The sequence below is a fragment of the Podarcis liolepis genome, assembly GCF_965112155.1.
Source record: "Podarcis liolepis genome assembly, chromosome: 7".
In the NCBI taxonomy this organism is placed as follows: domain Eukaryota; kingdom Metazoa; phylum Chordata; class Lepidosauria; order Squamata; family Lacertidae; genus Podarcis; species Podarcis liolepis.
In genome coordinates, this window is record NC_139561.1 from 58,704,318 (window position 1) to 58,718,485 (window position 14,168).

Below are 14,168 nucleotides of genomic sequence, written 5' to 3' on the forward strand. Positions count from 1 at the left end.
TGTGCTGGGCTCAGCTACTGAATTCAATAATAATAACAATAATAATAATAATAATAATAATAATAATAATAATAATAATAATAATAATAATAGACTCTGCCTGCTGTCTCCACTCCCAGTCCTTAACAAGTCTGAGACTTTTTGAATTCAAGGGCTGGTGACCTGATAGCCAGGTACTGCCAGCTCTGATTGGCCGCATCTTTCCAAGGATTCAGGCATGTATTAGTCTGCCTGGTATATTTTTAGTAAGAGGGGCCCAAGTTACTGGGCACAGTTAAAGAAGTGAGACTGACAAGCATCAGGGATGTCATATAAAGTCCTGAACTTTGGACCAGGTTACCTGAAAGACTGCCTACCCCTGTAAAGACCTGTAAAATCACATAGGTTATCTGAGGAAATTATACTGGGGGCACCATGCCATACCACAATGTCCCAGCCAGGGCTGTGAGCCTGAAATGGGTATTCCCTGCTGCTGCCCCTGTTGTGTGGGGTGCCCTCCTTCCCTCTGCTAGACATGAGCAGCAACCACCAGCTGCTTTAGATATCTTATCAAGACCTGTATTTTTGCCCAGGCTTTTATCTCCTCTTGTTTTATTGTTTTAATATTTATTTTAGTCTGTATTTTGTTTTAAAGGATGCTGTTTTATTTTGTATATAGTATACACCATTTCAAGATTTTATAAAAATATGAAGAGGTTCGGAAATGCTTTTAATGAAATAAAAACTTAAAAGACAAAAACGGTTTTCCTAAAACCTGAAATGATCTCCCTAAGAAGGTTCATAGCAGCACAGCTTGTCCTGTTCTGGACTTGTTCCAGGGCATCAACCTCCTGGCTGCTGCTGCTGCTGCTGCTGCTGCATTGTTGCTTAGGAGGAACTGCTCATATGCCTTTTGCTAACTCAAAGGTGAGCTCAACTTTTTTTTTTTTCATTTTTGCAAACTACAGTTATATTTTTCACTTGCGTGTCCTTGACATTTCATGGGTGAGCTTCCTCCAAAGCACACATGGGAGTGTGCCTCTGCACAGGGGACGGTGCTTACTGTCAGCCTATCCCTGCACCTTGTTGACTGGCTGGGCATAAATTGTTTGATTTTATTTTGTAATGCACTTCAAGCTCTTTGATCAGGCAAGGCAGGGTGGAGGGCAAGGGGACAGCCAGCCGTTTTAGGATAACTTCGAAATGCACAAGCGACCACAGAGGGTATGCAGCTTTGCAGCTCTGAGCGAGACCCCTCCTTCCAAACCATCCCGTGCCCCCTTTTAATGAGCTTTCAAGCATCCCCTAGAAGGCAGGCGATGGGAGGATGCAAGCAGAGAAGGTGAGGTGAGCATGCATATTTCTCTCTGGCATCTCGCCAAACCCTTTGTGGATCCGCGTTGCACGGTGAACAAATCAACCCTTCTGACTTCCCCCGGGAGCAGGTGGGTGGGTTCGCTTGCCCTTTAACATGCAGAATGATCACATCTGATTAACTTAATGATTCTTCCTGCCTGGAACAAATTTATTCGCTTTGCAGTTGCTGAGCAATTTCAGGATGCTTCCAGTCGCTCCCGACTCTTGATTGCGGCTGGAACTCTGCAACAGCAAATCGGAGGATGAAATGTGCTGGTGTCTTCGCCTTGGAAGGCGAGGCCCTGAGAGAATGCCAAGGCGAGCTCTGCAGGATCAGCAAGACCTCTTCGTGGAGGCAGAGAATCACCCACATATTCCCCAAACTCTCTGCTGCTCTAGCACAGGGTTATTTACTACAGTGCCTGTATGGGAGGGGGCAGTTCTTGGAACTACCTCTGGCTAGCTGGTGGTACTTTTGCACTCCGCTGTCACCTCCTTCAAGGCTGGGTGATGTCTGATGGGGAATTAACTCCTCCCTCCAGCCGAACATACCACCACCACATAAACGGAAAGGGCATAGCTCAGTGGCAGAGAATGTGCCTTTCACGCAGAAGGTCCTAGGGTTTCATCCCTGGCATCACCAGGTAGGGCTGGCAGAGAACTCTGCTGCAAACCCTGGAGAGCTGCTGCCAGCCAGTGTAGACAGTACCGAGCAAGGTGAGCAATGGTCTGACAATTGCCTCGTACTAAGGCAATTTCCTATGCTCCTATCCAACGGGAGTCATTTATTCATTGCACAGGGTTCTGTGCCGCAGGAGGGACGCTCAGGAGAAGCTTCTCCCACCCTCTTCATTGTCCAAGGGCAACACAACAGCCCTGCAGTGCTGCCAGTGGGTCTTACTCTCCGGTAGTTGCTTAGGAATGAACTCCTTCCTCCAGCCACGCAAGCAACTTATCGACTGCCAGACATTTATTCATTGCGAAGGGTTGCACCTCCTGCACCCCTCTTGAAATGAACATATTCCTGGTCTCAAGGCACCCTTTGATTCCAGGATCCTCCCCCTCCCCCTTCTTGACCGAGAGAACGGAGTTTATCTCAGCGGAGGCTCAAGCAGCGCTCCTCACTTAGCCACCACCGGGAAGTGTAGGGACCAGAGCCTCCCGCGTCCCAGACTTCCTTTTCTTCACTCTCGATGTAGCGCACCGAAAAGCTTATCCATTTCGGGGCCCTCACCCCACGCCCTGACGCTCACAAATGGCTGGATATTTGCCAGCTTTCCTAAGGAAGAGTCTCTTCGGGCGAGGGGGTGGGGGCTCTTCCTTTCAGCACTTCTTCCTGCAAAACTCCCCGCCGCCCGCGTCCAAGTTCTTAGAAACACGCGCATTTCGCATGGGCGTTGTGTGCGTGAGTTGCGCGAACTCTTCGGGCTGCGCAGTCTTCCCCCCCCCCCCGCGAGCTGGAAGCCTGGCGCCACAGTCACGCCTCGGCCCTCCCCGCTCCCAACTGGCTCCCTCCTTCGAGGCCTGCAGGGCCAGAGCTGGAGGTTCCGCTGCAGTGAGCGCCGCTGCCTCCCCCTTTTCTCCCCCTCCTCCTCCCGCCCAGCGGTCGACAGCTACCCAAAGGGGAGCCCCGTCGGGGCGGCCGCGGCCTCAGCCAGGAGGAGAAAAGCACTCTGCACGTGTTCAGAGGCCCTCCCTCCCTCTCCTTTCGGGCCACGTGCCTCCCAGAAGTCCCTCTCCCGGAGACGGGGCGAATTCCTCGCTTGCGCCTGGAGAACCCCGCCGTCCAGTTGGGTCGAAAAAGACCACTCCGTTTAGAGCTTCGGGTTCTATTCACGAAGCCCAGTATTTTCAGCACCGGGACAGCTCCTTCAGCGCAGGGAACTACCGCCTCCTTCCCTTCGCCTAGCCGGCATGCCCTCGAGCATGTACAGAGTGCCTTCCCCCTCCGCCTGAGCCTCGGGGGCAGGGCTTGCCGGGCAGAGGGCGTGCCTTGCTCCGAGGCTTGAGCCCCGGCACCTCTCGGCCGCGATCCTCCCGCAGCAGCGGCGGCAGGAGCAGCAGGCCCCCTCCACGCTCCCCCGCCCTCCCCGTGTGGACGCGGCTGCACAGCTCCGCGCCAGGCAGAGCGAGCGGCGGCGGCGGGAGGCAGCGCCAGTCGGGGGAACTTGCGAGGAGGAAGGAGGCAGGAAGGCAGGCAGGCAGGCGGGCGCGCACCGGGCGTAGGGGGAGCCCTAGCCTCGCCGGGCGTGGCGGGGCGGCGGCGGCTCCGGCGGCTCCGGGTCCTCCTCCTCCTGCACGTCCCCGCCGCCGCGGAGGTCCGGCTCCAGCTGCCGCTCCTCTCCGCCAGGAGGATGCCCCGGGCTGAGGGGGAGGCGCCCTCCCCGCCGCCGCCTCGCCCGCTGCTGCCGCCGCCGCCTCTGGAGGTGTAGCGGGCGCCGGAGCCGGAGCCCGGCTGGCTGGCTGGCTCGCCCGCCCGCCCAGGATGCTGACCTGCTGCCGCCGCCCGCGCCCGCTCCTCCCGCCGCTGGACCGACGCCGCTGCTCCTCCGCCGCCTCCACTGCCTCCGCCGCTGCCGCCGGACTCTTCCTGGGGCTCGTCTGGCTCCACTCCTGCCACGGGATGCCCCATGTCATCCGCATCGGTGGGTGAGACGACAAACCGGGGCGGGGGGGGGAGGGAGGTCAGGGCTCACTATCATGCTATCTCTTCTTTAGGGGGGGCTGTCACTCCACTTTGGGGCGATTTTATTGGGTTTGGGGCTTTCTTGGGCGTTTGGCTGGCAATAGGGGCGGGGGGCGACCTTGATTGATTATTTAGTAAAAGACCTTGAAAACGACCCTCCCAAGACTTTAAAGACGGAGTCGAGATATAGATATATATTTCTGCAAAGAACAGAGTTCTTTTGCTGGTAGGGGTTCTGTCTCTGAGCCAGAGGTGGCTTCGAGGGGGGGGGGGGCTTGCCTCGTCACCCTCCCTTCTCCTTACTTTGGCTTGTCCCCTTCTGCAATAGACGTCTAGCAGGCGACGGGAAGTTTGCCCCTCCCGCACCCCCACTCGTCCTTTCCCCCTTTCGTTGCCGATATAGACGGAGCTTTTTGCAGGAAGCAAAGTTTGGCTTCTCCCGCGAGGCGCTTTCTGATCTGTGCAGAGAGAGGATGCTGGCTAGAGAAGATGCTACGGAGGATGCAGCTTCGCCTCCGAGATGCTGTGGTCCAGCACATCCTGCGCTAAAGGGGATGCTGAGGGCCAGGCGCTGGAGGCTACATTTCCCTCTGTACAGGAGCCAGGTGCAAATGTGGAGTTTGAAATTTTGATGCTGTTTCCCAGCAAGCAGTTGCTGCCTCTGAATGGGTTCCCCCCTTCCCCCAATATTTTGACAACTCCTTCCCCCCAAATATAGTACCAGATTTTGTTGCTGCTGCCAAGGGTGATGTCTCTTGCCTTTGCTTTCCACCAGCCGGCGCAAGGCTTTCTCTTCTTGCTCCCGGGGCTCAGAGGAGTGGGAGAGAGGAACAGCTGTAAATTTTTAGCCATGTGGCAAAGTGAATTCCAAAAGTCAAAGTATGTTTTTTGTGCCTTAATTAAAAGAAAACATTCCCCTGCCTTCTCTTCTGCCTCCTTTCCAGCATAGTTCAATTGTGGTTCCCTTTGTCTTTGGAAGTTCTTGCAGGAGATTTTGTTGCTTGGCATGGTGTGGTGAAGAGAGGGGAGGGGCAGCTCTGATACCAGGGCAGCCCTTAGGATTCCTGAGGTCAACACTCTCCCCAGCTAATAGAACGTGGCCCCTAGGGAAGTACTCCTGCCCCATTGAAGAGAAGGGGAGTTGCCTAAGAGCACGGTGGCATTTGTAAGGGTCTCTCCCCACCCCCTGTCTCCCCTGGAAGCAGCTGCCTCTGGGCTCACACATGCTCTAGAGTTCCTTTGTTCTTTGGCCCAGGAACAGCTGAATTGCCTCCATCAGGGAAGGGAGCCAGAATAGCCACCCCACCAGAGCTGGTGTCTTTGACAGAGAGGCAATCTGAGGTGGGATTCTGGTGAATGCCTTCCCTCCATTTCCCCCCTTGTTTTCCAAGTGTCCATCCAGCAGGCTGATTTCCAACTAACGTGAGGTCTGGCTTCTGGTCCAGTACAGGTGGTCTTTCCAGCCAAGCTCTCTGCAGTGCCTGTGGGTTTGTGCACAGTCCACACCATCCCTTGAGGATGGGGTAGCCCCTGTTGTGCCTGAACATGGACCCTCTTTCAGTCCCACTCCCATAGAATGAGCTGCTCAGTGTTTGGTGGATTGGGTAGACATCAGGACCTGATGTTCCATTGCAACTGTGCCTGCTGTTTGGCTTCACCTGATGGGTCCGTTTTGTCCTGGGATGCCTGAACGTGAGCTTGGGGAGCTGGCAAACATCAAAGGAGCCCCCAAAAGCCTTGGCATGTATGCCACCTGAGGAAGGCTGCCCTGTGGGCCTAAGGGGCCTCTTCATAATGCAGTGATTTTTCCTCAATTTAATAAATAAGTAAAAATATATCTAAGATGGTTGGAAGGTCAACAGCCTTTTATGAGCTCTTGTACTCATGCTATGGATGCTTCAGGCAAATGAGTCCTATTTGATGCTTAATGTATGCTAACTGCAAAAATGAATGTGCATTTGGGCTGGGGGCGGGGGGAGGTTGTTCATCTGAACATGCACCATGCTGTGTTGCTTTCATTGACAATTTGAGAGTATACAGGTTTAACCTTGGTTGTAAACATGGCTGGAACATAAATCCAAGGAATTTGGATGCTTGATATACTGTTGTGTTTGTGCCATTCAAGAGTGGGCACATGGCCCCCTTTGGATATTTGAAAGGGGAGGGAGCTGGCCCAGCTAGCTGAACTCCACCTCCTGTGGTGTGGAATTTTCTCTGAGGTGAAAAGGCACTGGTGGATTTGTAGAAAGAGCAGAGAAGAGCTTGTAGTTTGCAAATGCTGTGGATTCTACCTTCTAGTTTGGATGGATTATTTCTAGAGGACCACTCAGGTGTGTCTGAGCCATTGTTTATTTTCCAGAGCTCTCTGTATAACTGATTTTCAAGGATGGAGAATAATTTTCTAAACTCTGCTTTTCAAATCTGCCTTGGCTAGGCTTTCCCCTGGAAGCTGGTGGAAGAAAACTGTTTTAATTTTTAAAAGGAAAAAAAGGAAATATGTTGTTTAGATTTAATGCTTTTCTATGTAAAAATCTATTTTCTAAAAATGTCACATAAAAGAAGAGAACTGAACAGCCAGAGAGACAAGAGAATTTGTAGCAACTGCGGCAATTTCAGGTTTAGATCAAAGTCAACACAGCTTTCCCGTGCTGAACTGTCATTTTTCCTTTTTAGGAGTGCTACAATTTCATTCTTCCCGCTTTCTTAATTTCATTTCTTTGTCCTTTTGTGTCAACTTAAATCAGGTTTTACAATAAACTGAGTTCTAAAAAATCAGGAAAGTTGTTGAATTTCAAATAGAACAGCCTGGTTAAATGACAACAAGGCATGATTCTGAAAAAAGAGACGGCTTGGAGTGGGGAGATCTGTGGTTCTGTTTTTGCTGAAATCATGGTTTTTCTCAGTGAAAGAGAAAATTCCAGTACTTTCCTACATCGTTTCTGAGTTATAAGCATTGGGTTTGATCAGCATTGCATGCAAACAGAGGGAGATGTTTTTTATTGGAACATCTTCATGTTTTCTCGTGCAAATGTCATGCAACTTTGAGCATAATCTTTCTTTGAGTACGATTTATTATGCCTGGTGCAAATGTAATTGCAGACACAGGATTGAGGATTTCAAAGGCAATGTGGGGGTAAATCTGGAACAGCCCAATTGTCTTACATGAATATTGGCTGGTGTAAGTGAGGTGGCTGCTGGTAAGTTTGCAAATGCAATTGAACAAAGTATTGTCCTTTGGAGTGAATGACTCCCCATGAAGCAAATTCATTTGGCATTTATGGTTAAATCGCATTTCTTGCCTGCCGTTCATTCATCTGAAGTTTAAAAGCCTTGCTGAGTGATGCAGCAGCAAGTCTCTGCTCCCGCTTGTGCTGCCTTGCAGCCTGTGACATCGCAAAACCTCAAGAAACATGGCAAAAGCTTCCCTAAAGGAGACGGCGAAAGCCTCTCCAATTGCAAGAAGCCTTCGGACGTCACATTTGATTGCTGTGGCAAATCACTCATCTGATTGAAGCATCAATTAATATTCTGCCTTGTTGAAAGAGGTCAAATATATGCAGAGGCTAAAAGGGGAGGCAACAGAGTCAAAATCTGGGTGAAATCTTAGACTCACAAGAGGAGTGTCTCGTTGCCATGGATCCTTGGGTTTCTGCAGGTGGCTGGTATCCCTCCAGAGTGTGATGATGCTCCTAGGTGAAGCATCCATCTCCCTTTTGCATTGTCCTACATGCACTGTGGACTTGAATGGGAAAATTGGTTTGGACCGAAACACAATAGCTGCCCGGCACGTTGCCAAAACGTAGCCACCATCAGCCTTGGTGTTCTCCCACAGACAGCAAGCTTCTGCTTTTTTTTTTCTTTTTTCTTTTGCACAGAAGCACTGACAGCTCGCCTCACCCTAGCATTCTGCAGATTGGCAGTTGGAAAGGGTGCATCTTGTGTTTTGTGTACACTGTCGTCGTAAGCCCGTCAAGAAAGGGGCTTCTTTTTTTTTTTGCTCTTGGCTTGTGAGGCAGCTGGGACGAAGGCCACAATGCTGGTTTTGAAACAAACAGGCTGAAATAAGAGATGAGTTATGCTAATTTGTGACTGAGAAAGGAGGTTGTGCCATCAATTGTTTGGATAAAATACAAGTAACACAGAAGGGAGGCATGTGGGCGGTTGTAGTCTGCCGAAAATAAAATAGTTCATTGATTATTTTACAGAAATGTGTTGTGGACAAATTCAATTCATAATTACATTTCCTTGAGAGGGTAGCCTTTTTATTCCTGGGACTCATTATTCTGTTTGGCTTTTCTTTTTAGAAACATCGCTTCCAGTCATCCCCTCCAGGGAGATTTAACAGCATTTCCCTGATACCTAACCCCCACTTCCAAATAATAATTTCACAATTGAAAACTGCAGTGTTCAATTGTGTCTGGTATTGTTCTGTGAGAAAAGAAAGAATCTGGAGGAAAGAGTCAGATATTATTTTATTTGGCTTGGATGTGATGAATAGCTTGGAGAAAATCTTGTTTCGTGGGGTGGCTGGAAGAAGTGATTTAGAAGGTGCACTCAAACCTTTAAGGAGTGCAACAAGTGGGTGGGTGGGTGGAGTGTTGATGTGACCACACTATGTCCGGTATCAGGAGATGAGTGATCCTGGAGCAATGCTTCCCCCTTTGAGTGTGTGTGAGAATGCAGCATTCCACATTCCTTGGGGGTTGTGTGCACAGCCTCTCCTGATTCTACACACCTCGGATCGACCCACCTGCTTGCTCACTTGTACTTGCCACGCTGATCTCAGGAGCTGCAGTCAGCACTCAGAGGCAATGCCCGATTTGTCCCACTGTAAACCTGGATCGATGCCTTGAAAGATGACGACTTGGCTCCCAATTTGTGGAAGCGTAATTGAAAATCGATGCTATCGAAGTGAAACCGGTACGGAGATGTTTGCAAGATCAGGGGTGATCTTGTCAGGATAATTCCTCAGAATTAGGGCTCTGGGCCAGGGAGGCTTGATCACTTTACATCGGTGTGCAAGCAAGATTGGGATCTGTGCCTGGATCCTACCCTTCCTCCCCTCTCCCGCCCAACCGCAGCAGTGATGGGATGTGTCACCACAGCCAGCTGGGGATGTAGCGCCTGTCTCTAAGTTTGTGTCTTGGCGAGTGTTAAACAATGAGAGAGGCACGCTGGCGGCAGCCACGGCCGTTGATACAATAAAGCTTAGCCGTACTGGAGAAGACACAAACTGAATGAAGATCAATATGTCACCCCTCCTCCCCCCGCCCTCGCACACTCTCCCCGCGCAAAGCAAATAGCTTCAGACAAGTGGCTTCTCACCACCTGGGAATGGTAGGACCAAGTTAGAAAACATTAGCTTGAGGAACTGTCCCTTCCAGCTCGGAAATTCCAAATGCCTTTAAAAATCCTTTTAAAACAAGAGAGGGAAGCAAACAGAATGAAACGCAAGTCCATTCAGATTCAGGCCAGCATACAGGAAGAGACGCAGCACCAGGCCAGGTCTGAAAGTTCCTTGATGCCCTGGGGGGAGCAGGGAAATAGCTCTTTTTAAAAAAGACCGAATGGTATTTAAAATACTAGGAGGACATATGCACATCTAGCAGATTTTTTTTTTGTCATGTCAAAGAAAAAAAATGCTGCAATGCTTTGCCATGTCTGCTTTCCAATAAAAAATAAAAAATAAACTCTGTATGTAGATGCTGATATTTAGGTCTTGCTGGTGCAGATTACAAAGAGCCCTTCCAGAAGCAAAACAGCAAACAATGAGAGGCTGCTTTTGTGAATACAGCAGCCAAGATTAAGGCAGGCCCAAGTGTATCCATGCATAATATGGATTTAGGTTTTTTCCTTGTCTCTCCCTTCCCCTTCACTTAATTCTGTGATGTGGATTTAAGCTTCCATAAACTCAGTGTGTATGTGTATGTAACCATCTACCTATTTTAAAATTCTCCCATTTTCTAACCAGCATTAATATTTTATTCATTATTGTTTCTTGTTTTTTATTACAGTTCTGTGAACCACCCCAAGATCTTTTGATGAAGGGCGGTATATAAATTTAATAAATAAAATAAAAATAAAATACAGTTGCACCCTACTTTTCAGGCTATAGATTCAGGCTGTTGGTGGCAGCAGGCCATGTGTGTGTGTGTGTGTGTGTGTGTGTGTGTGTGTAGAGCCTAGCTTGATCAGGCTCTGAAGTGGCCTTTGCCTTCACCTCAAACCCCCCAATTCTCTCTCCTGTGCATAGATGTCATACCTGAAAAGCTCCAACGATCATTTAGTGACATGCATGTAAATGCTGTGTCGCCGTTAAATTTCTGGGCTCTATGGCGTGCAAATGCAAAATTGGGACGATGCTCTTGGCGCATAATGGAATTTTACCTGCCGGTGTGGAGTGAGGATGGAAGCCATCTGTCCCCTTTGCAGAAGCAGAAACTGCATCCTCCATCTCCCCTTCTCCCGTTGATGCTTTTTTTTGAGGATTGATTTCATATCATGTTTTTGAAACACTGTATTTTCATAAGAAGCGAGAATGGCTAATTCTCGGGGGGGGGGGGGGAGATAGTTCCAAAATTGCCTCCCCCCTTTTTTTTTTTGCTCAAACCTGATTCCAAAATGGGTTTTTAATTTCAGGTCACACAGTCATTTAGTGATTTCTGTGAGGTGAGAATGAGGCTGCTGGGGTGTAAACTGTAAGATGAATTTCGAGCGAGAGTGTCATTGTTGCTTCTTTGTGGCAGGCAAATCTAATTACTTAATCCCTGCTCTCTTGAGAACCATCTACGTGGATATTAAGGTTTGGCAGCAGTGCAGGAAACAGGGCTGTGGTTGACGTAGGGTTTGCGAAGCTCCGAGTGCAGTGGGAGATTCAGGCGGCTTTCTCTCTCGGCCACCCTCTATTGTGTCGTGAGCTGTGATATCGTTAGGGTGGTCTTAAAACTTAATTGTTGCAAGTGCAACCCACCCCAAGTGATGAAAATGTGTTAGAGGACCCACTTGCATGGACTGATAAAAATGAAAGACATTAATGCTTTGGCTGCTTTTTCCAAATGTGCTTCATGACCAACTCAAACGCCATAAACTGGCTGTTGCATTTGTAAGGAGAGCAGAAAGACCCAGGACTGCTTCTTTGCACAGATGCAGACGTCATTTCTAATCTTCTGGCAAACTTATCCTGTTTTTCATACAACAGGAAAACCATATTGCTCTTTCACTTTGCGCCTTGAATTCATTTGCATTTGTTGTGTGTGTGCGTTTTGCTCCCGAGGACGTGGTTCTATAATAACTCTCCTTGATTTGACAAAATCCTTCTGTTGCCCACCTGGCAGGGTGACTCTTGCCCTTTTCACATGACAGCTCTTAAGCTCCCGTTGTGTTAATAATGTCAAATGAGAGGGGGTAGATCTGTTGCAGACACCACAGCAGGTGTTTGAATGGCAGCTGGTGCTTCAGGTGTGGATGGTCAGCAGAGGGCGCTGTGCTTTGAGGACGCTTAACATGTGTCCTGATTTCCACCCTCCTACTTTTACCTGCCAGATTCCCTTTGCAGTTGCTGCATGATGCTTCTTGTTGCTTTTAAGGGGTGTGGTGAACTTCCACCCTCTTTCACCATCTGGAGTCTACTGAGCCAGCAGGATTTCTGGTGCATCCTTGGAGAGACAGGCAGGGAAACCCAAAAGAGCAGAGTGTCCACAGGATATGCTTAAATAGGAATTGCATAATGTCACACTTCTCCATGATACTTTTGCAGTCATCATCGTAATCATCATCATTATCTTGTTGGCAAAAGGTTTTAATGTGCTTCCATTGCCACTGGCAACTGCCTTTGTTTTCATGTGTTTCCACCCCCAAACAAATGTTTCCCCTCTTTTCCTTACTGATAAAAAAGAATAATAATATCACTGGTGAGAGAAACTAGGTACAGCTCACATGTTGCACATTTTGCAGATTATTTATTTACTTTTTTTTTTTCCCTCTTTTAATTTTATAGGAGAGAGGAAAGCAGTAGCTCTTTAGGACCACAGGAATTCCTATAGCCTGGTGTCCAAATATCTCATTCATTAATCATAGTTCTGACTTTACTCATAAAAACTCAACAGGAGCAGCCAGGCTGGCTTATCTCACCCAAATTGCTTAGGGGGGTGCCTGCACATTTTGCTTCATAACTTTCCTTCTAGTATGGGGAGAGGCTCCCCCCCCCCCCGAAAGCTCAAGAGTCTAGGCCCCCTTGTAGGCATGGGCCATTACAATTGTACCTGGTGCAATTGTACCATTTGCACCATTATAAATCTGGCCATGCTTCTCCTGATCTTCCACAGTCATACCTGATCCATGCTTGCAATCCTGGTTTGGAGGGATCACTATTTAATCCAGGCAGCTGGTGTCAAGAATGTCCAGGTCTGATGGTTCCTCAGCATCACTGGGTTTAGAGATCTGCTGGAGGGTTCTGCTCCTCATGCTTTTTCTGTGAGGAGACCTCAGGCTTCAGGTCTGGACAGGGATAAACTTTGAACAGTCAGGCTATTGAGAGGTTGGCAGCTAGAGATTTGGTCCGAATGGTTTCCAAAGAGTTATCTGAAACCCTGAGATCCAGGAGCCTGTTTTTCTAACATAAAATTAACAGTAATGAAAATCAGAATGTGGTTAACCAGTCACCCAACTGAGGGTTTTGGGCTGCCTCTTCACTTCCCACATGAACTTGCCTCTCAGCTGTGGTCATCTGAGGCTTGTTGTGCATCATTGAATCATAGAGTTGGAAGGGACCACAAGGATCATCCAGTCCAACCCCCTGCAATGCAGGAATCTTTTGCTCAATGTGGGGTTCGAACCATTGGCCCTGAGATTAAGAGTCTCATGCTCTACCAACAGAGCTATCCTTCAAGGGCAGTGGTTGGGGTAGGGCTTTTTGGGTGGCAGTACCAAAATTGTTTCTGTGCGCTGCTCTGGTTCACCAGAAGCAGCTTAGTCATGCTGGCCACATGACCCAGAAGCTGTACGCCAGCTCCCTCAGCCAATAAAGCGAGATGAGCGCCGCAACCCCAGAGTTGGCCACGACTGGACCCTTTACCTTTAACTTTACCAGAATTAAACAACTCCCCCCACCACTGTGCCCCACCCCAGGGTGCTTAGATTGACCCATTCTTTGTTGTCTTTTAGGCAGGGGACGGATACATTTTTCATGTATGTAAATTTTGTCTTGTTATGGGGCTGATTTTGTTTGGCTCTGGGCTTTGAATGCTCTTTTTAACTGGGTATCTATCCCATTGTTGTAAGCCATCTCGCAGGTTCTTTTTTGAGCTGAAAGTTGCTACAAATATGTTTTATAAATAACACGTTTTGGAGCTTCCTGTAGGGTGGGACTTTATTGCCTGCGGGGCTCTCTTCATTCCCAGATCCAGCTGTCATCAACACAACTTTCACAGAGACCAAATCCCTCTTGGGAATAGCAGTGGGCAGCTGCCGCTCAGGGCCGCTTGAGTTCCCTGTTGCTCTGGAAATGAAAGAGGCTGCTTTCCACCCCTATCCCAGAGTTGCAAAAAAGCTATGGGCTTTGGGGGTCCGTGGGTATTTTTGCAAACTGGAGATAGTGTCATGGGCTGTGCTCTGCAGCCAAGCCACTCTGCTGCAGCACCAGTTATCTGGGCTTCTATGGGCTTCTTCCGAGGCTGTTTTCAAAGAGGTGGAGGGGTGGGGATGCTGCTCTGTGCACCAGGTAAAGCCCCTGTGGCTGAACATTGGGGACCCAATATATTGCTTGGGGTGGGGGGAATTTCAAAGCAACAGGTTTGAGAGAGGGCCAAAGCAGCCTGTTTCGAAAGCACCCAAAATGGAACATGATGCGAAAAGAAATGCCCGATGTAGGCTGTGTGTTTTCCCGCTTAATAAATAGACGGCTGTCATCTTTTGTCTCTTGCAATAAAACAGTAAATAAAATATGGAATAAGCCACGAGCTTAGCTGAGTTAGGGAGGTCTGCTGGGACCTGGCATCAGACTCGCCTGCTACTATTCTGCAGTGAATTTAGAGTACTTGGGAAAGCAGTCGTGGGAGTTATTTTAAATCCCACCACCTGGCCATGCCGGAGGAGCTTCTTGGAGGAAGTGGGCTTATGTAATGTTTCCAGGCACTGCAGTAGGAGGCCC

The 14,168-nt window shown here is 48.8% G+C and overlaps 1 protein-coding gene across 1 annotated transcript in view; it reads left to right on the plus strand.

The window, feature by feature from the left end:
* Nucleotides 1-3,792: 3,792 nt before the first annotated feature.
* Nucleotides 3,793-14,168, plus strand: part of GRIK3 (glutamate ionotropic receptor kainate type subunit 3) — a 192,697-nt gene continuing 182,321 nt past the window's right edge. Inside the window, exon 1 of the mRNA XM_083511595.1 lies at nucleotides 3,793-3,980. Within this exon, the coding sequence (XP_083367721.1) occupies nucleotides 3,821-3,980 (160 nt within the window). The 5' untranslated portion in view covers nucleotides 3,793-3,820. The remainder of the gene's footprint in view (nucleotides 3,981-14,168) is intronic.